The sequence below is a fragment of the Narcine bancroftii genome, chromosome 5 (genome assembly GCF_036971445.1).
Source record: "Narcine bancroftii isolate sNarBan1 chromosome 5, sNarBan1.hap1, whole genome shotgun sequence".
NCBI classification, from domain to species: Eukaryota; Metazoa; Chordata; class Chondrichthyes; order Torpediniformes; family Narcinidae; genus Narcine; species Narcine bancroftii.
In genome coordinates, this window is record NC_091473.1 from 68,719,528 (window position 1) to 68,745,941 (window position 26,414).

The 26,414-nt window shown below is 40.2% G+C and overlaps 1 protein-coding gene and 1 long non-coding RNA gene across 5 annotated transcripts in view; one reads left to right on the top strand and one right to left on the bottom strand.

Annotated features, from left to right (window-relative positions):
• Nucleotides 1-26,414, bottom strand: part of dnm3a (dynamin 3a) — a 289,034-nt gene that overhangs the window by 25,133 nt on the left and 237,487 nt on the right. For all 4 annotated transcript variants that reach the window (XM_069937733.1, XM_069937731.1, XM_069937730.1 and 1 more), the window contains 4 exons: nucleotides 23,320-23,431; nucleotides 20,161-20,325; nucleotides 14,894-15,120; nucleotides 9,126-9,323 (listed from right to left, as the gene is read on the bottom strand). In XM_069937733.1, coding sequence (XP_069793834.1) covers nucleotides 9,126-9,323; nucleotides 14,894-15,120; nucleotides 20,161-20,325; nucleotides 23,320-23,431 — 702 coding nt within the window. The remainder of the gene's footprint in view (nucleotides 1-9,125; nucleotides 9,324-14,893; nucleotides 15,121-20,160; nucleotides 20,326-23,319; nucleotides 23,432-26,414) is intronic.
• Nucleotides 5,977-17,700, top strand: LOC138763489 (uncharacterized). The gene is made up of 2 exons (XR_011357608.1): nucleotides 5,977-6,190; nucleotides 17,549-17,700. It is a non-coding gene; the product is annotated as an uncharacterized lncRNA (long non-coding RNA).

A 26,414-nucleotide genomic window follows, 5' to 3' on the forward strand; every position in this document is an offset into this window, starting at 1 on the left:
GGATTCTTTGAGGATATAATGGGTGCAGTGGATAGAGGAGAACAGGTTGATGTTGTATATTTGGATTTCCAGAAAGCGTTTGATAAGGTGCCGCACAAGAGACTTCTCAGTAAGTTGCAGGAAAGTGGAGTCCGGGGAAGTATATTGGCTTGGATCGAAAATTGGTTGTCTGACAGGAGGCAGAGAGTCGGGATAAATGGGAGTTTTTCAGGTTGGCAGAGAGTGGTAAGTGGGGTGCCGCAGGGGTTGGTGTTAGGCCCACAACAGTTTATCATTTACATTGATGACTTGGAGGAGGGGACACAATGTTGTGTAGCCAAGTTTGCGGATGACGCCAAATTGAGTGGAAGAGCAAATTGTAATGAGGATGTGGAGAGTCTGCAGAGGGATATAGTTAAGCTGGATGAGTGGGCAAAGGTCTGGCAGATGGAGTACAATGTTAGTAAGTGTGAGGTTATCCACTTTGGCAAGAAAAATGAAAGAGCTGAATATTATTTAAAGGGTGAAAAACTACAGCATGCAGTTGTGCAGAGGGACTTGGGAGTGCTTGTGCATGAGTCGCAAAAAGTTAGGTTGCAGGTGCAGCAGGTTATTAAGAAGGCAAATGGAATGTTGGCCTTCATTGCTAGAGGAATTGAATTCAGGAGTAGGGAGGTAATGTTGCAACTGTATAAGGTACTGGTGAGACTGCACCTGGAATACCGTGTCCAGTTCTGGTCTCCATATTTGAGGAAGGATATACTGGGTTTGGAGACGGTCCAGAGGAGGTTTACTAGGTTGATCCTGGGATGAAGGGGTTGACTTGTGATGAAAGATTAAATCGTCTAGGATTGTATTCGCTCGAGTTCAGAAGAATGAGAGGAGATCTTATAGAAACATATAGGATTATGAAGGGTATGGATAGGATAGATGTAGGAAGGTTTTTTGAGCTGGCCGGGGAAACTAAAACCAGAGGACACAGTCTCAAGATTCGCGGGAGTAGATTTAGGACAGAGATGAGGAAAAATAGTTTTTTCCAGAGAGTAGTGAATGTTTGGAATTCTCTAACCAGGGAAGTGGTTGAGGCTGCCTCATTAAACATATTTAAAATTCGGTTAGATAAATTTTTACATGATAGAGGAATTAGGGGATATAGGGAGAAGGCAGGTAGGTGGAGTTAGGTCATAAATTAGATCAGCCATGATCATATTGAATGTTGGAGCAGGCTCGATGGGCCATTTTTGGCCTACTCCTGTTCCTACTTCCTATGTTCCTATGTTTGGACCCACTAGTTTGCCATGGCACTGGTGATTATTTTAAGGATCTCCCTCTGTTAATATCCAGATTTTATGCTTCATTGGGCTGCTCATAGTGTCTTCTAGCATTAGATACTAGAAAGTGTTCACATCTTTTCCCACTATTGCTTTTCCAATTTCATCTTCCAAATGAAAATATTTACCTCTGTTGTTCTCATAGTTTTCTGATCCATCACTAATCTTCATAGCAATGGTTGATTTTTATTTCAATTTAATAACATTTAACTTCTTGAGGCAGCTATAGATGGATCATACTTCTCGTACTATTTTATTTCCTAATGGAAATCATCTTCATTGAGAATTATTAAATAAGTCCTTAACTGTCCATCACTGTTTATCTACAATTTTAATTTTTAATATATTTTATGAGCCCTCATTAACCAACTCTGACTTCAAACCAATGTGGAAACAGCAGACCTCCATGTCATCGAACAAAGATCCAACTCTCTTCTCTCCACTAACACTATCTTTCACCTGTAAATCTGAATTATTTTAACAATACTTAATGGAATGAAAATATAGTTTCTAATATGGTAAAGAATCTTTGGGAAAGGATGAGGAATGGAGGAAGATAATCATTATAGACGTCTGTGTGCCATTTGGCAGAGAGATTTGGAAATTAGAATTGCAAGGCCAATGTAGGGATGATGACTGTACTGGCCAAGGTAAGTAGGGAAATCAGATTTAAAATTTTGCTGGTGAATTAACAATGCAAACACATACACAAAAAAAATCAAAACTTGAAACAAAGGTTTCAAAGGTTTGGACTGTGAAATAATTCCATAAAAATATGATCCACTCATGGTGAACCATGAAGTTTATGAGAGCAATAGATTAAAAGGCTTAAAAATGTTAGTAAACAAATAAAATCAATGGAGAGGGGATTATGACTATAATTCGAGGTTTCCATGTCACAGTAAAAAGAGAATATTTAAATAAATATGGATCCCAAAAAGGTAATAACAGGAAAAAAATGCAGAGGATACATAATAAAAATATAAATATATAGTTAAGGTATTAAGCAAATATATTGTTTGAAATTCACTGCAAAAATCACAATATAGTAAAATTAGTGAGGTTTAATATAATTATTATCACTGAATACAAGATACTGAAAAAAATGAAGGGATATCAAACAGTTCTCAGTAGTATATATCATAGGTTTCCAACAGAAGCTGCTGCAGAGATAGTTGATACGTTGGTAATGACCTTCCAAAATTTGCCAGATTCCCCACTTTCTCTAGCATACTGGATGGTAGTAAATATAGAAGCTAGCTGTAGAAATGGTATGGCAAATGGGTTTTGATATGGCAAAAGTGAAGTTATTTACTTCAGCAGTCAATAAAGAAATGGTTGGCTGAAAATCTGTTTGTATAGACATTGACCAATCCTATGCATATTTCTGAGTGAATGAATCCTGACTGTTATTTGGGCATCAAATTTTTGGTGCAAGAAACTTGTTAACGCTAACACTGATTTTTCAGCCTCCTCTTTGTGCAAAGCCCATGCTGTGTTTCTGAAAGATTTTCAAACACAATGGTCTGAATCATGACCAGTTGTGTTCACCTACAGAACAGCCAAACAAAAATCATTTTATGGATGATACAATTTCTCCTGGAGTCATAGGTAGAGTGCTGAACAATTTGCTCCACAACAAATCTCAAGCAAACTAACTCAAATTGTTTTTCATTTACTGCACCCTCAAGTGGTTTCAGCAGGTTCCCCTCAAAATTAAATAGCCAGAATTAACTTTGCAAAAGTATTTCCACATCTTTTAGATCAGTGGTTTAAAAAAAGACATCTGACAAAAGTGGTGGCACTCAAGGACGTTGCTTGGGGATTGGATATAAGCACACAGTGTCTTCTCAGAACACCCTCAGTTTTGGAAACATTGAAGTGCAGGCAGCTGCCCCTTCCAGATATGTATCCTGAAGTGCGCTTTGCAAGAATGAATTGGTGGATATGAAGATCGTCAGGTAAAATTTGGAAAAGGTACAGTAATGCTCATCAGATGTTGCTTTACCATTGATGAGGACATCTTTTGGCCCCTGTCATTTTCCAAACTCTGGGTAAAGTGGTTGATTACCTTTTATGCTCTGGTCATACCAACATCTCGATGTATTGCCTGAACTTGGCTAGGTTTGCTTATGGAAGTGCAAATAAAAGTTACACATGGTGCATAATTTTACCATTTGCAAAGAAATCCAATCTTGGTGCATGCATAAATATTGTGATAGGCAATAAATATTCTAGCCTGCAGAAGGACTCCCTTCCCTCTGGAATCAATAGACTTTACAGTTGGAACTCAAATGTAATAACAATAATATTAATACTTTTATTGCTGAGAAAATATCTGATCTTGTGCATGAATAGCTAAGCAACTTCACTTAACCTGTAGTCTTCTTAATGCCATTAAGTAAAAAGGGATTTGGGCACCAATCACTAAAAAGATAACCACTAGACGCTGGAACGTCGATGAAAAACACATGGATAGCACAATGACACAAGTACAAAAAGCAATGCTTTCTTTATTAACTGGTCCATAAAAATATGCCAAGGCTTAAACAGTTTATATTATCTTATATACGGTGTAAAATAAAACTGCATTCATTGAGCATTGCTCATTGTGGAGTAGGAATATTTAACTTATTCATCTACCAAGCACTACAGAATAAGTCTAGTGTTTGATTCCCTAATATTTGTGAAGCGGAAAGCGAGTGAGTTAATATTTTGGCATGAATTAAATCTCTAAAGTAGCAGCAAATCTGAAGCCATTAACTTTGTACAATAAGCATGACTAGAAAGAACATACCTCAAAGTAAAAGCAAAACCAAAGTTAATGAATCTAATCTCTATCAGAGCTCTGAATTAACTTTTAACTGTTAGAAAAAAACTCTATAGTGCTAAAGGATGACCACTGGACCCAGAAAATAGAGGCCATACCTTTCATGCTGTTTTAGAAGTCATATTTCAGAGAATAGATATCAAATTTGCACTTAAAATTTTCAAAGTAATCTGAATATATGTTATCATTTTTGTCACTGTATTCGCAATTACAATCAATGCCGACTATTTCTAACAAATTATTTTTAATTTTTGTTGGCTTGTGCTCTCCTGCCCCTTCTTCCTTCCTCCCCCCTACCACCCCTACCTTTTTATTCAGGTGTCTACCTGCCTTTTTGCTCATAACCTTTTGAAGGGCTCAGGCCCAAAACATTGATTACATATTTTTGCTTTCTATGGAGACGGCGTTACCTGCTGAGTTTCTCCATCACTATTGTGTATTACATCAAACAAATTATTCTTGTGCTTACTTGAGCTGATCTTGCAAGTAGTTGTAATTTAATATGTAAAGGACCTTCATAATCTAATAGTTAGCAGTGATTTCCTTTAATTCTGTTGTTTGGAAAGTATGCATCATGTAATCACTATCATGTGACTTTATAATGATTTAACGCTAAAGAATGGAATATTTACTAACCAGTTCGTGGCTCTTTCCCCATACCTCTTCAAATTAGGTTTCAAGTACTTATCAAATTCCTTTTTGTGATCCATAATTGATTCCATTTTCATACCCTTTCAACCATCCAGACCAAATCTTTCTGTAATGTGGAAGGTTTTCCTCATGTCTCCTTTTGTTCATTTGACATTACTTTACAATCCATGCCCACTTAACCATTTATATTAATCAACAGGTTGGAGCCATAGTTGGCAAGGCCAGTATTTTTGCTCATGCCTAACTGCTCGTGAGGTGGTGGTGAGCTGAATAATTACTTGGATCACTGTGATATTCTTGTAAAGTTATTTTCTGTCAATGGGAACACCACTTCTTGAAATACAGTAACACTGTAACAAAAATGGAGGTGCTCTAGCAGCAACCCTGCCACTGGTGCAGATCTAGAGGAGCAGGGAGCGGAGACACACTGCTGCTCTGCAGGGTCCTGCTGCCCGATCTTAATGTTATTGCACCCGTACAGGCTTTAAACAGCCTGTTAGAGGAGCTGACGATATATTTTTTTAAAATCTTGCAAGTCTGTGCCGAAGATGTGATACCTCTGCTGGGCAGGATACCACAACAGGTTGCAGACTCCGAAGGAGCAGCAAACCGGCACAGGGCACCAGATATGGAGAGAACACCCTCCATTGAGAAGACGAATCATGGGGTATGATCCTACAGGGAAGGTGGCCATGGCAGCAGATTAGCAAGTGGCTCCGCTGTTGAAGGACTCACACGTGGTTTGGGCTGCTGGCACTTGCCATCAAAGGACCCACACAGGCTGAGAGCTGCTGGAGACTGGCTTATAGGAACCAGGTATCAGAACCAGGATTCAAAGGGCTGCTGAGGGCAAGAAGGGCTCCCAAAGACCCCCAGGCACTGAAGGGTTCTTGATCATACTGGAGGTTTGAATCTGGAGCTCAGGTTGCTGATGGTTTGAATTGGAGTCAGTGCAGTTGCAGAAGCTGTGGGAGTGGTGGAAGCAAAACCATGGACACTCAGTGTCTCAGAACAGACCATTTTGCTTCTCTTTCTCCTTTTGTTAGGGGAGCTGAGCAATGCTCATGGCAATTCTATGTCTGCTTTATGGCAGTGAAAAGTTGAAGAATATCATGGATATTACATTTTTTAATGTATTATTATGTCACAATAAAAGGAACAACAGCAATGCTGTCATGAGGGAGAGTAAGAATTTTAACCCAGCAATGACGAACAAATGTATACATTAAATTGTAGGGGACTTGAAGGTGGCAGTATTACTATCCACTTACTCCCCTTGTCTTGATAAGGGACACAGGATTGGAGAGGTGCTTCCTCAAAAACCAGATAACCTGGCTGTGAAGTGAACAGCTGTGTAGTTTGTCAGATACTGTCCAAGGATTCTACTTTATTCTGTGTGGTGAGTGAAGTGTGATGGCAGCGCAAAGATGAGGTCGGGGGAACCTTTGGGTCATTACTACTAATTTGTATTGTAAAATGAAGCTGGAGATTTGAATCCTTTAAAGCAACATCATTTCTGGCATACAATACATTAGACATTCATTTATTGACAACAACGGGTCGATTATCTTTACATGGAATATTTTTCTTTTAAAAATGGATATTGTCATTATTTGTGGCAACTCTCTCTCTCTCTCGATGTTATGCTTCAATTGTGTAAATAAACAGCAAATACAAATTTAAATAATTAGCCATCTATCTGCTTCTGTGGATGCACCGCTAAAAGTCAGGAATAGCTGGAAAGATTTCTTAAGATTAATTAAAGACTGCATTGCATTTTCAAACCAGCTGATTTGCTGTCTGCCTTGCAGCACCTAATGGAGTTTCTCTATTTCATCACTACTGATTTTCCTGTCATTTTTGTGGCGCCACATCGATAAAGTGATCCAGATTCCAGATTAGTTCTCTGGTCACAGTCACAATGGATTCCTCGTCAGACCGATCTGACCTTATTGACTCCAGTAGATAAAAATAAAGGCTGTTCACATTTCCAAGCAGATTATTGTGGCTAATAATAATCATAATGCACCTCCTGGAATAACCAATCCGCAAACTTGCCTCTGACTGCAATGAACCTGCATCTCTTTTTACTAAGTATTGGAAGGTGTCATGTTATTGGTTTTCTGTCTTGTTATATTCCATGTTTTCCTGTTTGGTGCAAACAATTTTTCACCACTGAGTCTTCCAGATAACCAGAAATTGGCAAGCCAGGTATAGCAATGAGACAAAACTTGAACATTTGTCGCCGTAAAGAATCTCCCACACTAAAACAAAACTATCTTATGGCAGCTGGATCAATGTGGGATCAATGGCCATCTTCGTTTCTCATAATTCCTCACACAGCTGGAACCGCTCTGCACTTCCCTGGCGCTGACACTGGTGTGGGGGATTATGATTAACGAAGACGGCCATTGCTTCCTTATTGAGCCGTCTCCGCGAGCTGCCAGGGTGGCCCAATCAGATGCTGGAGCGGCACTCTGGTGAACTCCGGCAGCACTGCACCCAAGGTGCTGCATTGAGAGTTAGATAGGGGGGGGGGGGGTTAGGGGCAAGGCAAAGGATGGGTATGAGATCCAACACACCCATTGGCTAAAATCACAGCGATGTTAACCTTTAATCAGTGCTATTAACACAGATTAACAGTGTGGTATCTCATAGCTGCTAGCCGCTGCACAAAGATGAAACTGTTTAAGTTCATAATTCATAGTACAGTCATAAACAGTGGGGACCCTTTAAAATGTTGGGCCTGTAGCATATACTACTTTCACTACTACATTAATCCAGCCCTGGGGCTATAACAATGCAAATGACAGTTGAAACTGTAATCAATAAGTCCCAAATTCAATTCTGTCATTGATCTGGATGAAATGCTAAGTGTTTGAAGTTAAAAAAAAATGAATTGAAAAATTGCATACTGACTGATGGAGACTAATGATATGTAGTTGGGTGATAATTGTGCTGTTAGGAGCTAAGTATTACAATTAATAGGATAAATGTTTTGGGACTGAACTTGCCCACATCACTCACTTGAGTACAATAATTAAAATTCTTCCTTCCCCTCATCCTTGAAATAGCAACCACACCTTTGTAACTAAGTCCCACCAATGTTTCTTCTCATTCCCTCTGGAGCATGTTTGGAAAATCTATGTGAGTGCAGGTTATTACTCATTATTTAAAAAAAATTGGTGCATATGCAGTCAATTCCTCAAAACATTACAACGCAATTTGAATTTTCAAAACAATCTTACCCTTTGCAGTTAAGAATTCACTCTTCTTGAAACAGAACCAGTGACTAAAGATAAAAGGTTCCTAAAAATGCTGGATTTCAATCCTTTTGAAACTAACCTGACCAATATCAAGCACCTGGGTTCAGAGGAGGGCACTCAAATTATTTTCAACCTGTTTTTTCTGCAATTGCTGTAATTGAGCAATGTTGTTAAATCAGAGCACTGGACTGTTGAAATGACATAATGAATGGAAAGGCTGGTACATAAGTAGAGTCATAGAGTTCTATAGCATGGAAACAGGTTTTATGCCCCATCTTACCCATTCTGATCAAGCTGGTTTATCTGCATTAAGCCCATGTCCTTCTAATCCCTTCTTATCCGTGTACCTGTCTAAAATCTTTTGAACATAACTATTGTACTTGCTTCTACCATTTCCTCTACCATCTCATTCTAAATATCTACCAATCCCTGTGTGAAAAACATGCCACCTAGGTCCCTTTCAAATCTTTCCCCTCTCATTTAAATCTCTGCTCTTTAGTTTTAGATTAATCTTCCCTAAGGAAAAGGCCACAACTATATTTTTTATGATTATGAACCATAATGATTTATAAACCACTATTAGATTTCCCCCACCTTCCCCCCCCCCCCCCCCACCCAGCATCCAATGATCTAGAGAGATTAAATTCCAGCCTATCCAGACTCCCCTTTCAATTCAAGCCCCCCAGACCTGGCAACATTCTCATGCATCCTTTCTGCATATTTTCCACCTAAATGATCATTTTTGTTTACAGTTGGCTGACCAAAACTGCACACAATAATCTAAAGGCAGACCCATCAACATCCTGTACATTTTCAACTTAACTGCTTCTTGTGAACTCTACTCTGCTTGAGGAAGGCATGTTTGTCAAATGTCTTCTTCACCATCCTGTCTACTTGCTTTGCCACTTTCATGAAATTATGTACCTATATCCTTAAGTTTATTTTGTATTCTTGTTCTGGTTTAACCTTTCACTTTGCACTTGTCTGAGTTAAATTCCATGTACCATTCCTTGGACCATTTTCCCAGTTCAGCTAGATCCTGTTGTAATAATCAATTTATCTACTTACCTGGGGATGGTGGGACCATGTGTGGACCTTGAAGATGGACACGTTGATGGTTCAGCACAACTCGGACCACCGAGGCGGGTTTGGATGGGAGGGGCATTCAATGAAGGACCTTTTGATTGAACGGATAAGACTGGAACACGTCGAAATTGTTTGCATGGCAAATGGCTGGATGTAGGCTGCCAGTGCAGACTTTTAGGACTAGGAGAAAGAATTCAATAATAAATCATGACATACTTAGAACTGTCATTCCACTATAACATCAAGATTAACTACACTGGATAATGAAGATTTTGCATCCCGAATGCTTTTGAGTGCATTTTATGGATTTTGAGCTGCAGATCACAAAAATCACCTAACATTTTTGTATCAAGTACTATTTTTAAGATGTAACCTATTTTTGTCATATTTTAAGTCTATTGTATGTTGCCACAAAGCAAGCTGTTTTGGTCTGCCCAAGCATGTCTGGGAGGGCACTCAGTGAAGACGCTATGTAAATATTGTCTAAGGGCATGCTTAGTCAGAATAGATACAGACATGCTATAAAAGCTCACATATACAGATACTATTCATTACATTGTTGTTGATTAAATGCATGTTGATGCACATGTTCTTCAGGCAATAGCATTGTGAGTGTACTTAACAATAACATTTATTGTCTTCAAGATACAATACAGTGGAAATGTCTCGTCAATGTTGCAATAGCTGCGATGCATTCGGTTACATTTGTAGCATGTATACGCTTAATACTCAAAGAGGCAGCATGACTGCACTTATTAAGAAAGCTTAAGAGCTCGACTTTGGTTGTAAAATTGGTGACCAAAACAAACCCTGGGCTCCTCACATTTGTTGTGCAACATATGCAGTCAACTTGAGAGCTTGGCTCGGAGGTACACGGATGTCAATACCATTTGCAGTGTTATGAACCCAGAGGACCCCAAAACCCAGCAGCAATAGATATTCACCAAGACAAATGGTTACTTAAACAAAAGTTGCTTTTCATTATCTTTAAACATGAAAACAGAATCACACTTTAACTTAATTAACCTAACTTAACCCCCTTCTAATTTTAAGCTCACATGTACGTAATGTGTGTATAAGTTCAGAAAAATTCTTTGATTCACAGTCCAATCTCACTTCTCATTCCTCCAAGTTCACTGGTTACAGGCAATTCTTATACTGTGCACAGAATTTAACATTTATTAAGTTCACCAGGCTTTGGTGCTTGAAACGTAAATGGTTACCACTCAGGAAAGTTCTTGTCAGTTTAGAAAGAGATTTGTTGTTCCAGGACACCCACAACTGATATACTTCCATCAGCCACTTCAGTGTCTTGCTGACGAAACTTGCCCCTTCAGGGTTTTCCAGATGATAATCTTTTTCTTTCAGGTCATCACAGAGTTCCTTTTTGTTTCTCTTATTCCAAGTGAAACATTAGCCAGTCCTCTCCTCTTGCATGAACCACAAGGGCTTTGACCAGGCTGAACAAAGCACTTACAAACCCATTTTCCATATGGGGCCTTCCACAAGCTTACCAGCTTGTTCTGTTCCAGTCCCAGCTACTATTACCACTGTAATACTTTAGAAATGATCTCTCTCTCTCTCTCTCTCTCTCTCTCTCTCTCTCTCTCTCTCTCTCTCACACACACACACACACAGAAAAAGCCTGTTTGACTCTCTCTGCTTGACAAGCCACATGACCCTCCTAAAACAGCTCTAGGCAGAAGCGGCTCCGACAAGCTCTTTCATCTGTTGCCTTTTGTAAACAACAATCCATTAGTGTAGTCTCTTGAGCACTCTTCAAAGCTCTTGCAGAATCTGTGGAGCTGATATATCTAGCAGTAGCAGAGCTCCAGTATTTCAAATAAGATCCGTTTTAAAGTGTTTGTATGTGACATACTCTTACAAACCTCTCCCCAATTTATCTCCCAAAAACATATCTATATACTCTATCACAGAAGTCTCAATGATATGGCGAGAACAGAAGGATCATGTGACAGACTGTTACTTCAATCTGACCAATGTATCTTGCTTCGCTGCTAAAAATAATAAATCTATTAACTATCCCAATCTGCCTTCAGCCATGACACCAGTGCCACATGACGACATGGAGCATAGATGAGGCAGATGAAGATACCATAATGCATGAACCAGATGTTAAACCATTTATATCTAGTTATCCTCAACTGATAACACAACCAGAATGAAATGACCTGGTCAGGGACTTAGGTTTGTTAAAAGCAAAAGCAGAACTACTGGGCTCAAGATTGTAAGGATGGGGTTTGCTGTCACCAAGTACGAAAATTCCAATATTTGGGAGCCATCAAAAACATTTGACAAACTTCTTTATGCAGGTTGAGAACCTCTGTTTCTGCACTGACATGGATGGGTTGTTCAGCTTTGGGTTGTGTGCATGATACAAAACAATGATGCCTTTTAATAGATTCAAAGCTAAGTCTAAAAGTGTCCTGTGAAACAATGGCAATGTAGTGGGATCCCCACGCCTACAACAGAATCGCGCGCAGCCTCAGCAGTTTAGCAAGCACATTACCAGAGCGCAGACCCTCCAACGATGTCCCAGTCCTCCAGCTACAAGCCACTCACCAGCAATTAGGAAAAGTGAATGAATAAGAGCCTGTGCTTTTTATGGCACTTGACACCCAAGGCTGGAAAGTGACATCACTACCGCATCTCAGAAGGCTCAACATGAAGCGCACAAAGGGAACTATAAAAGCTGTGGTTAAGCACAATAAAAGGACTGATTCCTGACTCTACTGTCTCCAGCGTCAATTATTGCCACTTGCGTAAGGTAGTGCCGTCAGGTAGGCCACTACAACAATGTCCATCTTACAGTGTCATTAGCTATGCAGTACACATGAAAGGAACCTACAACAAAATGGAACTGTTGTTGAAACACATACAGTACAACTGGAACATTTGTGGTGATCGAAAAGTATTGGCACTGCTATTCGGAATGCAGCTCAGATATACCAAGTACTGTTGTTTCACTTGTGAATGGGATAGCTGAGCTAAATGGTCACATTACATTAAAAAGAACTGGCTACTCTGCAAGCATTTGGTTCCAAGTCAGAAAAAGTGTGGTACATAAACCACTTGTCGACCCAACAAAGATGTATTTGCCTCCTCGCCATATAAAACTTGGATTGATGAAAAGCTTTGTGAAAGCAATGAACAAGGAAGATGATGGATTTTGCTGTTTGAGACAGAATAACTGATGCCAAGATTAAGGAAGGCATTTCTGTTGGTCCACAAATCAGACACTCTATCAATGACAGGTAGTTTGAAAATCTGTTAGTGAGGCAACAGAAAATAGCATGGAAGGCATTCAAAATTGAGAATTTTCTCGGCAACTACAGAGTACCAAACTATATCCAGCTGATTGACAACATGTTTCAAGTGTACAAAACCATGAAATGCAACATGTTATAGTTGGACACTGACACGAGAAGCATCAGATGCTAAGTACAAATGAAAATCAACTGCAAAACATTTTTGCATTAGTCAAAACTAACACAATGTGTCAGCTTCATTATGCGATTAAACCTGCTAAATTCAATAAACATTAATTTAATATTTCTCCAACTTCCTATGTAGTACAGCAAATCTGAAATTATATTTGTGATCAGCTTAAAGTTGTCTATCACAATCCCTAATTTTTTTTTTCAAAAGCAAGCATTGTGAAAAAAATTGTTGTTATTTAAAACACAAATACTTTTCATTTCTAGACTGAACTATATTTGTAACCCCTAACAAACAAGAAGCGTTTTGAAATTCCATCCGTTCATTTCCAGGGTACAGAATTTGAATTCCGATTATGGTCACAGCAGTCCCAAGTAAAAATCTTAGTTAGCTTCATAATAATTTATTGTTTTGTTGGGCCACAACACAAGGAAGATCAACATAATTTATTTCAGATATGGAAAGCAAAATACTAAACATAACATAACAATTACAGCACAGAAACAGGCCATTAGGCCCTTCTAGTCTGCACTGAACCAAACACTCCTCTCTAGTCCCACCTACCTGCACAATGACCATAACCCTCCACCTTCTTCTCATCCATATACCTGTCCAGCTTTTTCTTAAATAATAAAATTGACTCTGCCGCCACTATTTCTCCCAGAAGCTCATTCCACACCGCTACCACTCTCTGAGTAAAGAAGTTCCCCCTCATGTTACCTCTAAACCTCTGCCCCTTAACTCTTAACTCATGTCCTCTTGTTTCAATCTCTCCTACTCTTAACGGAAATAGTCTATCCACATCCACTCTGTCTATCCCTTTCATAATCTTAAATACCTCTATCAAATCCCCTCTCAACCTTCTACGCTCCAAAGAATAAAGACCTAATCTGCCCAATCTCTCCCTGTACTCTAGATACTTAAACCCAGGTAACATTCTGGTAAATCTTCTCTGCACTCTCTCCACTCTGTTTATATCCTTCCTATAATTAGGCGACCAGAACTGCACACAGAACTCTAAATTAGGCCGCACCAACGCCTTATACAATCTCAACATCACTTCCCAACTCCTATATTCCATGCAATGATTGATAAAGGACAGCATACTAAAAGCCTTCTTCACCACCCTATTCACATGAGTTTCTATCTTCAGGGAACGATGTACCGTTACTCCTAAATCCTTCTGCTCTTCTGTATTCATCAATGCTCTCCCATTTACTACGTATGTCCTAAAATAACTATAACAGGGAATTATCCAGTGAATAGGTATAGTACAGGAAACTTTATTCCTCATTTGGTTTAGGCTTCACACCATTTAAAAATGAATCCAGTCTACTGGGATGAATAGTGTAGTGACTTCCTTCCTATTCACTTATATAGTCACTTGGACACTAAATTCGGGCTTGTCTGTAACGAGTTTTCAATTATTTCCAGTATGTTCAGTTGTATTTAAATCCTTTATTGCTAATGTGCAATATCTTCTTTTCTGATATGATATGTAGTATATTCTTAAAAATAAACATTCATATAGATGTTAACAAGGCCTAAGAGATGTTCAAATGATACTTAATGATTCTGAAACTGTGGTGAGACGGTCAATAGAAATTGTCAACCCCTAACTTACCCTCCTTCTGGTTTCCAACTGCTAATGTTGGCTGTAGAACTTGGTTTTAAGCGTGTGCATGCGTCGCCACTTTCCACGGTGCATGTGACCTGGCCTGGCCGACATGCCTGCCCCTGACACAGCCACCATCGGGGCCGAGCCAACTGCGCATGCGCCCACATGCTCCTGCACTGTAAATGTGCCAGCTCTTGAACATGCCCCAATGCAAATAGGTCTACGGGCCCTGTAGAATGCTGCCGAAGCCTGCGCTGCTGGGTAAGTAATGAGCCTAATGGCTCTTTCAAATAGATTGGAAAAAAGTTTAATATTCAAACATTAAAAGTCCTCATTTTAAAACAATATATTCTGCTCCATACAGGTCTCGAGCTTTGCATAAGTTGGCATGAGCAATCTAGCACAGCACAGTGTTACTGCAGATTTTCAGCTTCATTACAATTTTAAAATTATCTTTGAAACAATAAATATTATTGATATGTACTATGAATAAATGGCCAGGATGCAAGTGTACACATTAACCCTTGGAGAACATTTGAGATATAAAGAAACATCTCGGACCTGATCCTAACTAAACCAACTACTTTAAAGGAATGTTAAATAAAATTCCTAAAAGAATAAAGTCCAGGGTACATGACAAATATAAACTAAGTTGTCACTTCCGGATGCCTACCTGTGCCCTGTATGTAGCCAGGAATTGTCCACAGGAGGTGGTAAAGGAACTGATATAGTGGCTGTGTTAATGTCACCAATAATATTCAGTGCTTCACAGATAGCATGGTATGTTTGAAGTGTTTCAGCACGCCTTTGGGCCTGTTCCGGTGACTCCACCATTAGGGCATTTTGGTCTTCTGAAGAGTACAGTTTTGCCAAAAGTTCTGTGTTGATGAACTCCTTCGTCTGTGGAACATTATTAAAACAATTACATTAATATAATGTTAAACTTTTAATTTATGATAAAGATTATGATTTGTGTAAAATTTCTTTGAGCTTCAAAGAAAACTGAAAGCGTGAAACCAAAGTCAAAAAACATAACCAACATTTCTGTACAGACATTTAGTGCTTTCATTTGGGTATCCCTTTCTGCCATTGTTTTCAGTAATAGCTCGCCCATTTGGTGAAAGGTTGCACATTTGCATGGTGGAGGCTGCAGCTGACCCTGAAGTATCAGCTCAAACAAATATTAATCCAGCTTCACACTTTTAATTTTTAAAAAATTTAAACATACAGCATGCTAATAGGTCATTTCGGCCTATCAGTCCGTGCCACCCAATTACCCTACAACCATTGATATGTTTCAGATGGTGGGAGGAACCCGAACCCCCAGGAAAAACCCATGCAGCCACGAGGAGAACGCACAAACCTCTTACAGAGAGTGTGGAATTTGAACTCCAGTAAAGGCATTGTGCTAACCGCTACGCCAACTGTGCAGCCCGTATCTGAGTTAAATGGGTGTCAAATAACAGCAACGATATTGATGGCATCAAAGATGCTGCTCTGAAAGAGGATAAATGATTCAGTCCATATGGATCCACTGGTAACTCCTGAGCTGGTGCCTTAACAATTACAGCAATTTATTTGAGTTTGATTGATGCTGTGCAGTCATATTATGAAGCTGCTTTGAACACTGGTAAGCAGCACTCTGAAGTACAGAAGAAGTCAGAGCTTCCATTCAACCTTCTCTTCTGCCAATACAGTCTCAAACCTCAGTGGTCAGATGTTGCATGATGACTCCTTCTACTGATGTTCAAATGATCTGGTCACCATTTCCAAATCAGGGTACAGGCTGCATTCAAAGCCATGTGCATGGTTTGGGCCTATCTCTCTCGTGCTCACCAGCATTCCTACCATCTTTTGTACTTGGGTTGTCCCATCAAAGTTCTCAACCAAATACAATGCAGTATAAATCACCAAGCTGTAGGAACTGGCACCAAGATTATTTTCATCCCCTTCCCTGCTGTTCACAACTAATTAGGTAGATAATTATATTAGGTGGGAGTGTATTTCATGGAGCATTGCAACTGGCTTGTGATGCTGCTGTTCAGAGATTAGATTTGATGGCTTCTCAGAATCCGATCACACACAGTCATTACTTTTCAGAATCATTGGTGTTTCACTCCAGTGTTGCCCTATAATGTCAAGTCTTCCTGTTGTTACTTTACAATGGGCCTAAATGATTTGAGGACTCTGTACTTGGTGCAGTTCTCAAACTCTCCTGAACAAAGGTGTATAGACAATTGAGGGATCTACTCTCTTCATGCTCCATTGATTTCTTGAATCTTTGCATTGGTCAGTGTTTGCAAGCATCTCTCCATTAAGAAAAGTAGATACTGCTTCAATTGGCACACATTAGTTTCAAATGGTGCTGACTTCTCGTAAGATGACCTTTCTTGCTATTGCACAAGTACAACAAAATTGAGTACACATCCTGACAGTACACACATACATCAAACAAATAAGATAAAAGCAATAACACAAGAAAACAATACAATATTGAATGTTTGGTGGTGTTTAGTTCACGTATGGCTCAGGGGTAAAAACTGTTTTTAATTCTGTTTGTCTATGATTTAATGGACCTAAAACATCTACTGGAGGGCAGTAGCTCAAACAGATAATGACCAGGGTGCTAAGGGTCTTTCAGGATTTTGGCTGCTCGACTGAGGCAGCAAGATCTGTGTAAACCCTCCAAAGAGGGAAAGGTGTAGCCAATAATCTTCTGGGCCGTTCTGATGACCCTCTGAAGGTTCCTCTTGTCAGCTTCCGAGCAGCAGGCAAAGCACGTTGGAATGCAGTAGGCCACCACACTCACTATGGAGCAGTGATAAAAAGGACACCAGCAATTTCTCCTGCAGTTTGACCTTCTTAAGAATCCTCAGGGCATGGAGTCGTTGGTGTCCCTTTTTAACTACTGTGATGGTACTGGTAGTCCAAGAGAGATCTTCAGCAAAGGTCGTACCCAGAAACCTGAAAGCAGTGACCCTTTCCACACAGTTCCCGTTGATATATAATGGGTCTGGAACTGTACTGTTCTTCCTGAAGTCGAATATAGGTTCTTTTGTTTTTGACGAGTTCAAGACGAGATTGTTCTCTGAACACCACACTGTCAGACTTTGGACTTCATCTCTGTAAGCTGTCTTGTCTCCTCTTGAAAACAAGTCCAACCACAGTTGTCTTTGTGAATTTCCACCCATTGGATGTCTTCTAATAAAATGAACAATACAGTTGGTGATAGCTGGGCTACAACAATGAAGGGAGTAGTGTGAATTTTACAGACTCTTCCATGGATTAATTATGTATCACATACATTTCCAGCATTTTCTCTTTTCAGGCCCAGTGACCCATGGAATGATGAAGCAGATGGATCTACACTTATAGATGCACAATTCAAAGACAAATGTGAAGGATGGAACATAGAAAAATGCAGCTGATGTATCTGTACCAAACATAATGCCAAATTAAACTAAATCTCTTTTACCTGCCCATGATTCACATCCCTCTATATTTAATTCAATTTAGGGATATAGCACAGTAACAAACCCTTCTGGCTCATGTGCTTATGCCATCCAAATACATCCATTAGACCATTTAACTGACTAAACCCATACATCTTGGAATGTGGGAGGAGACAAGAGCACCCAGAGGAAAAACACATGGATACATGAAGAACAAACAAATTCCTTATGGACATGCTGGAATCAAACCTGGGTCACTGGCTTTGTAATAGCAATTACAATAGTATATGTCTATCATAAAGCCATAGAGCAAGAAATTTATTTCTAACAGTAATGTTAAACTTAGAATAAATCTTGTAAACTATACTTGAGTCTATGGTAAACAGTTCTGGCCTTGATATTCTAAATATAGAAATCACAAAGGAGATTTTCTTCAATAAAAACACTCAGAAGCAATCACCATAAAAGAGAAAACCAAGGGGTGATCTGTTATAGGTTATTAAATATGAAAGTAATTGATAGGATAGGTATAAGGACCTTGAAATAGGTCAATGCCAACAAATTAAATCCAGTGAAGATGAAGGACCTGACTTCAATTACTCTGAATCAATGAGACCAGGGATAGGGCCAAGTCTGGTGAGTTGCAAGAAGAGAGGTTCAGGAGTTCAAGTTAAGGGTGTGAACAAGAGAGGATGGTGGTGGCTAGGTCACATGTTGGCTGCTGCGATCAGTGAGGTTAGTGATAGGAGAGTGTCATCAAGTTGGGAAGGGGATGTAATCTGCCAATGCAGGAGGTGGAGGGGATGTGGGGGAGGGGGGATGTAGCTGGGTGTCCAATATTGAGGAATGGGTATTAGTGGTTAGGGGCTGTCAAGAGAGAGATACTGATGGTTTTAGGAATGATGGGTTTGCTGAGCACCTTAGGATTGATACCTCAGGGTGGTAGTGAAGTGGGGGCACAACTGAAAGGAGTGTTAGATAAATTCTCATAAGGGAATGAGCTATCTGATTTCCACTGCTGGTCAAAGACTTGCTCAGACAGTATCCTTTGAGACATATCAAGGGAAGGCTTCAAAGACTAGTGGCAAGCTACAAAAGGGCCATTAAATATCAAAGAAGTGGCATACAGATGCATATTATTTGCTGCCACTCTACATCTGAGGTTTCCCCTCTGTTAGTATGTCAGATGCAATGAGGAGGTCTAGGAGGAACATCACCAACATTATCATTAATTTTAAAGCATATCTTTCCACTTGAAGCAAACTGAAATTGAGATTCAGATTGATATCAAGAAGGAAGTGGCACTGAGTCTGCTGCAGAATATTAAATTGGATAAATCCCTAGGGCCTGATGAAATTTATCCCAAGTTATTTAGAGAGGCAAGGCAGGGAATTGTTGGGGCCTTGATAGAGATCTTTGTATCTTTTCCAGCCACAGGCAAGGTCCCAGATGATTGGGCAATAGACAACTTTGATCCTTTTTTTAAGAAAGACATAGAAATAATCTAGCAGATTATAGATGAAAAAGTCTTACATCAGTGATAGGGTAATTATTGGAGGAGATTCTTAGAGATAAGATCTACTTACATCCAGAAAAGCACACAATTATTAGGGATAGTCAACAAGGAAAGTCATGTCTTTATAAACTTAATTAGGTTTTTTGAGGAAATGACAGAGATGCTTGATAAGGGTAGAGCAGTGGATGTTGTCTACCTGGGCTTTAATAAAGCTTGAGACAAGTTCCCTTATAATCAGTTGGAATATGGGCAGAATTGCAGGAGATGGGATTTAACCATATAACCATATAAATATAACCATATAACCATTTACGGCGCGGAAACAGGCCATGTCAGCCCTTCGAGTCCACACCGGTTCACTAGAACAATTCCACTAGCTCAACCCTCCCGCTCTCCGCCCATAACCCTCCAACCCCCTCACCTCCATGTACACATCCAACCTTCTCTTAAATGACAGAAGGGACCCTGCCGCAACTATCTCATTTGAAGGAAAGTGTGAGGTGTTGAACTTTGGGAGGTCAAATGAAAGAGGAAAACATTCAGTCCATGGCAGTACCCTTTTGAGCATTAATGTACTGGGGATCCTGGGATACATGTCCACAGCTCCCAGAAAATGGCTGATGGATCTGTTCATTTCACATCATCAATTGACTGTAGAGTGGATGGAGGACAACATAATCTTAGAATATCCAACAGAAGGTAATTACCGGGTACTTTAGTTTCTTAGTAAAATATAAATGACAGCAAATATGATTTATCTTTGAGATAATGGAATAAATAAAACAGATGGTGTGATATTCTTTCAAAAATATATAATTATTGACCAAATCAGGTATGTTACGTAGGACTATTGACCAAATGAGTGAATATTAAGGCAAAGGTGACAATCTCTTTTAATACAGAAACCAAAATATAGTAAATCAATGCTCAAATTCTATTTGTTTTATATTGCTGAAGAAAAATAAAACTCACATTATTAATCATAAGGTGCATAATTATCTTTGGAATAAGATCCAGGATAGTCTTGTTAATGATATACATGTATGACTCGACTAAGTTACGAATAGTCTCCACTTGTCTCTCCAGCTGAGGATCCTTGGAGAAGTTATGTGTACTTCCTGCCTCTTCATTCTCAAGCTGTACAAAACAAAAATGCATAAAGTTTCAAACCCTCTCCAGGTTTACTCTCTGACAATTTCAAGTGAAGTGGAAGAAATCAGACATGTAGTGAAACATGAAAGTTGCAGACGCTCTGCTTGTACTAAAAAGACAGAAATGCTGGAGGAACTCAGCATGTCTCGCAGCGTCCATAGGAGGTAAAGATATATTACAGATACTTTGGGACTGAGTCCTTCTTCAAGGTATGAGAAGAAGAATGTACTGCCTGAAAAAAAGAAATAGCAGGGGGAGGAGTACAGACAAAAAGACAAGAGGTGATAAATAGATATGAAGAAGAGGCCAGAAGAGCAGAAAAGGTGACAATTGAGGGGGGGTGGGGTTGGCTGTGCGAATGCAGAGCTGAAGTAAACGAGACAGAGGGAAAAGGGAAAAGGGAGAAACAGCTACAGGAAAGGAAATGGCGGGACATGGATGGGGGGGGGGGGTGGGGTGGAATCTGGAATTGGTTAATGGAAACAGGGGAAGTCAATGTTAATGGCATCTGGTTGGAGGGTGCCCAGATGGGATATAATGTGTTATTACTTCAATTTGTGTGAGACCATGGACAGACATGTGGGTAGAGAATTGAAATGGGTGGCCACTGGGAGATCCCCAATGTAGCAGACAAATCCAAGTCGATCTCCCAGTGTCTCCGACGTAGAGAAGACAACAAAGATGTAGTAGATGACTCCTGCAAATTCACACATGAAGTGTTGTTTTACTTGGAAAAACTGCTTGGGGCCCCGAATGGTGGTGAGGGAGGAGGTGTGGGTGCAATTGGAGTGGACACAGGGGGTAGGTAACAAGGGGACAACTGGTGGGAAGGGAGGAGTGGGCAAGGGAGTCACGGATGGAGTGGTCTGTGCTGAAGGAAAAGAGGAAAGATGTGTCTGGTGGTGGGATCTCGTGGTGGCTGGCAGAAATATCGGAGAATGATATGTTGGATGTGTAGGCTGGTGGGGTGGTAGGTGAGGATAAGGGAAATCCTGTATGAGTAACTTGGACAAAGTTACTGAATGTAGGGTTATAAAGTTTTCTGATGATTCAAAGTCAAATAGGAAATTAAGTAAGGCATCAAAGGCAAAAATGGATTAAATGAGTGGACAAAGATCTTAAAAATGTGGCATGAGAAATTTTAAAAAGTATATTAATCAAGTGGTGTGATTTTAAAGAGCCCTGAGATGCAAAATCCTAATGCATGATTAAGCAATGAGGACTGCTAATAGAATATAATCATTCATGACTAGAAGAACTGAATACAACATTACAATGGTTATGTAGAGCATCGTGGAGAGTACCTCTGGAGTACAGTGTAGGTCTCCTTATTCAAGGAAGCATGTCAATGAATTGAAAGATTTCACTGATGGTTTACTAAGCAGGTTGTCTTATGAGGAAAGGTTGAATGGGTTAAGCTTATTTTTGTTGAAATTTTGGAAGAGGGAGAGATAACTTGACAGAAATATGCAGTATGTTCACATGGTGAATGTGGAGAAGAGGTTTCCTCTTGTAGAAGAATATAGCACCAGTGATATTATTTAAAAATAAAGTTGCCTATTTCAGACAAGGTAAGAATTTTTTTTTCCTTTCAGTGAGTTATAAGTCCTTTCAAATCTTCCTCGAAGCGCAGAAGAAGTAATCTTTGAATAATTTCAAGGCAAAGGTAGAGATGTGTCATATACAAGGAGGTGAAAGACTACCATGAATACAGAGTCACTGTTAAAATCAGCTCAGCCACGATCTTATTGAATGGTTGAGCAAGCAGATATGACTTACTCCTGCTCCTAATATGAAAATGTACACATATTTTCATGTGAATATTGGAACTATTTTACAAAAAAATGAGACTAAATCTACTGTTGGTGAAAATGCATTCCTTTTTGTTCACCTGGCATCAATATCCCTCTCAACCCTGCACACTCAAGGCAATTTACAGCAGCCAATTAACCTACTCGTGTGCAAACCAGAGATGTCAATAATGTTAGATGTCTATGTTAGAAACAGATTGAAAGCTACTATTCAAATCATTTGTATTAAACTAGAAAATTAACATCATAAATAGATGTACACTACATGGATATGATATAATTGCCATTAGGGAAATAGGACTCCAGAATGACCAAGATTGAGAACTGTATTTTAAGAATATTCAATATCTCGGGAGAACAGACAAAAAGGAAACACAGTATGGTTGCATTGTTAGTGAAAAAAAATCAGAACCGTAGTGAGAAAGGATATTAGCTCAGAAAATTAAGATGTTGAATCAGTCTGGTTGGAGCCAAGAAGCATCAAGGTGCAGAAAACATTGGTAGAATTGTCTATTGGCTTCCAGACAGGAATGGTAAATGCGATTGGAAAATTTGAGATGCAAGTAACATTAATGCTTCAGTAATAATGAGTGATTCTACACATGGACTGGTGAAGCTAAAGGAGCAATAACATTGCGAACGATGAATGGCTGAAGTATGCATGGGACATTTATTTGGACCAGTACTTTGAAGAGTAAGACCATTCTTAATGTGGTACTGTAGGCGTGAGTTAGTAATTTGTTTGGGAGAGTAGTTTGGGGAAGAAAGGCTATAGTATCCTAGATTTCTTTAGTAAAATGAAAAAGTGAAATAGTTCATTTTGAAACTGAGGTCTTAAGTTTTTTTAAAAAAGTAAACAGAAAGAGCTTCACATTGGGTAAGGAAATAGCATTGAATAAAGGCTTAGTTTAAGTATAATAAAATTATGCAATATTTTGATTGTAATATTAAAAAATATAAAGAATAAAAAGTTCTAGCCATGCCTTATAAAAAAGAAATTAAATAAATATTGAAGGTGCAGACAACCCACTTGCTGATTTCAGAAATGAATTTCATAATATCGAGAAACATCACAACATCAACTGAAATTTTTGTTTAACTATTCCACTTTTTCCCATCAACCTATGTTCCAAATTCTATTAGTGTTTCATTTTTTTCATTTACTTACAGTACATTTCTCTGGATATACACCGGCCCGAAGAAATGATGCCTTCCAACCATCTAGCTCCTCCTGAGAGTCACAAGCAAGCTCCAAAAAACGATAATCTTTATAAACATTCCTGGTGAAAGAAAAAAACAACCACTTTTCAGAATCAGAATTTATTGTCATGAACAAGTCATGAAATTCGGTGTTTTGCGGCAGCGTCACAGGAAATCGAACCAGCTTGGGAAACCTTGGGCAGCACAATAATGACACCTTTGGCTATGGGTGGCGGGGGGATGGCTGGGAGCCTGGGGGTTTAAAAAAGTTCACGGTCCAACAGTAAACTATTGTTTTCCATTTGAACTCAACTCAACTACAATTCTTCATTTCACACACCATTTCAGCGACCACATAGATGACCTTGACAGGGCCAAATGGCTTTTGGACCCAAAATAGACAATTCAGCAGTTTCCCTCAAACTGCCTGTGTTCTGGACAAATCAACCAGAAGTACAGTTTGGACAAGCTGTGGCACAATTCCACGTATGTCAAATTGTGGCAGATACCACTAAATACTACTATATGGTAAGCACCCTAGACCAAGAAACGGCAGGTCGAGTAGTCAACTTCCTCCACGTTCTACCAAATCACGGCAGGTATCTGGCTCTTAAAGACCTACTTCTCCACACATATGGTCTCTCCTGATGTGAGCGAGCTGCATGGCTCCTGCATAGGGATGGCTTGGATGACCACGTCCCGTCAGAGCTAATGACTGACATGTTGGTGCAGGCAGACAGTCGTAAGCCTCGTTTGTTCTTTGAGCAACTATTCTCAGAACAGATGCCAGAGGATATCTGCCTCACATTGGCCACTGAAGACTATACAGACCCCTGTGTGCCTGCTGCCTATGCAGATGTTCTGTGGCACATGAAGCAGTAGAGCAGGTGCCCCACTGAAATGAGTGCTGCATCACACCTAAAGCCCCAGGATCCATGCACACCAGTGATGAGGGCACACACAACCCCAAATAAAGAAGTCATCGAGACAGACTCTTGGTGTTTTTATCACCAATGATGGGGTTCTGCAGTGCACCGTTGCCAACCACCATATGCATTTCAGGGTAATGCCAGAGCCAGTCATCGCTAATGACTATGGAGGCTGGCCACCATAACAGCCTGCTTTATATATGGGACGAGATCTCCGGGCGCAAGTTTCTGGTCGAAACAAGAGTTGAAATTAGTGTCCTTCCCCCGACTGCCCATGATTCGGTGGCAACAAATTCTCCTGGAGGTTCACACTGGCTGCAGTCTCTCAGCTGTTGCTTGGAGTGGACTTTCTCAGAGCTCACTCACTGCTGGTAGATTTAAAGGGGTGCAGGATGGTAGATACGAAAATCTTTCAATCTTTCCGTCTAGGAAACGACGAACTACCTTCCCCACATTTGGACTCAGTGGTGTACTCCACTTTTGCAGAATTCCTGGACATCGTTGTGCCACAGTTCTCTATGGCCGCACCCAAATATAGTGTCGCACATCATATCCTGACAAATGGACCTCCACTTCATGCCCAAGCCTGCCGACTACCACGCGACAAGTTGTGCCTTACCAAACAAGAGTTCTTAAAGATGGAGGAAATGGGGATCATGCGCAGGTCTGACAGCCCGTGGGCTTCCTTGCTTCACAGAGTACCCAAGGCTACAGGAGACTGGAGAATGTTTGGGGATTACAGGCGACTCAATGATGCCACCATTACAGACTGCTACCCTGTGCCTCATATACAGAACTTTACAGCAAATCTCCATGGGGCCAATTCTCAAAGATTGATTTGGTATGAGGGTATTATCAGATCCCAGTGAACCCACAAGACATACCCAAAACTGCTATCATAATACCATTTAGTTTCTTCAAGTTTCTGTGTATGCCATTTGGCCTTAAGAATGCTGCACAGACATTCCAATGGCTTATGGACATGGTGATGTGAGGAATGGGCTTTCTCTTTGTGTACTCACACGACATACTCGTCATCAGCCACTTCCACAAAGAGAACCTTCAGCACCTACGTTTACTCTGCCACCACCTACAAGACTTCGGTCAAACAATAAACCTGGTGAAGTGCAAATTCAGGCTGTCCTCAGTCGACTTTTTGGGACATCAAATTCAGGTGTCATTCCATTACCAGCTAAAGTGGAGGCCATCCTCAAATTCGCAAAACCACTCACAGTCAAAGGCCTACAGGAATTTGTAGGAATGGTCTATTTCTACTGTTGCTTTCTACCATCCACAGCCTAGATCATGAAGCCCCTGTTCAACCTCATGACCATAAAACCAAGGACCTGGAATGGACAGAGGAGGTGACAACAGCGTACAAGAACATAAAAATTGCCCTGGCAAAGGCAACCTGGCTGGTCCACCCACGAATGGACATGCTGACTGCATTAACGGTGGATGCATCAGCTTCAGCAGTGGGAGGAGTATTGGAGCAGTTTATCAATGGATATTGGAAGCCTCTTGCATTATTTAGTAGGCATCTATGACCCCCAGAGACAAAATATAGCACTTTCAATAGGGAGCTACTGGCCCTACACCTGGAAATTCAACATTCCTGCTACTTCCTGGAGGGCAGGGTATTCACGGACCACAATCCACTCACAATTGCATTTGCAAAAGTGTCAGAATCATGGTCAGCCCAACAGCAGTGCCACCTCTCTTACATATCTGAGTTCACCACAAGAATTAAGCACATCTCTGCTAAGAGTAATGTGGTAGTGAATGCACTGTCCTGCTCTTGCATTCAGGTATTTCATTCCCAATCTCCAGGGGTTGACTATATGGTGCTTGCTGAAGCGCAACAACAAGTCAAAGATTCCAGCGTACTGAACAGCAGTCACTGGTTTGTGCCTCAAGGACATCGCCTTTGGACCTAAAAGAATGACTCTACTTTGCGGTGTTTCCATGGGTCAGCCTTGCCCCATCATCCTTGCTGCCTGGAGATGACGCATTTTCAACACAGTTCACGGATTAGCACACCCCTCGATTTGCACAACGGTCCACCTGGTTTCCAGCAAATTCGTCTGGCATGGACTCTGGAAGCAGCTCGCCTACATACCGCCAGACGGCTAAG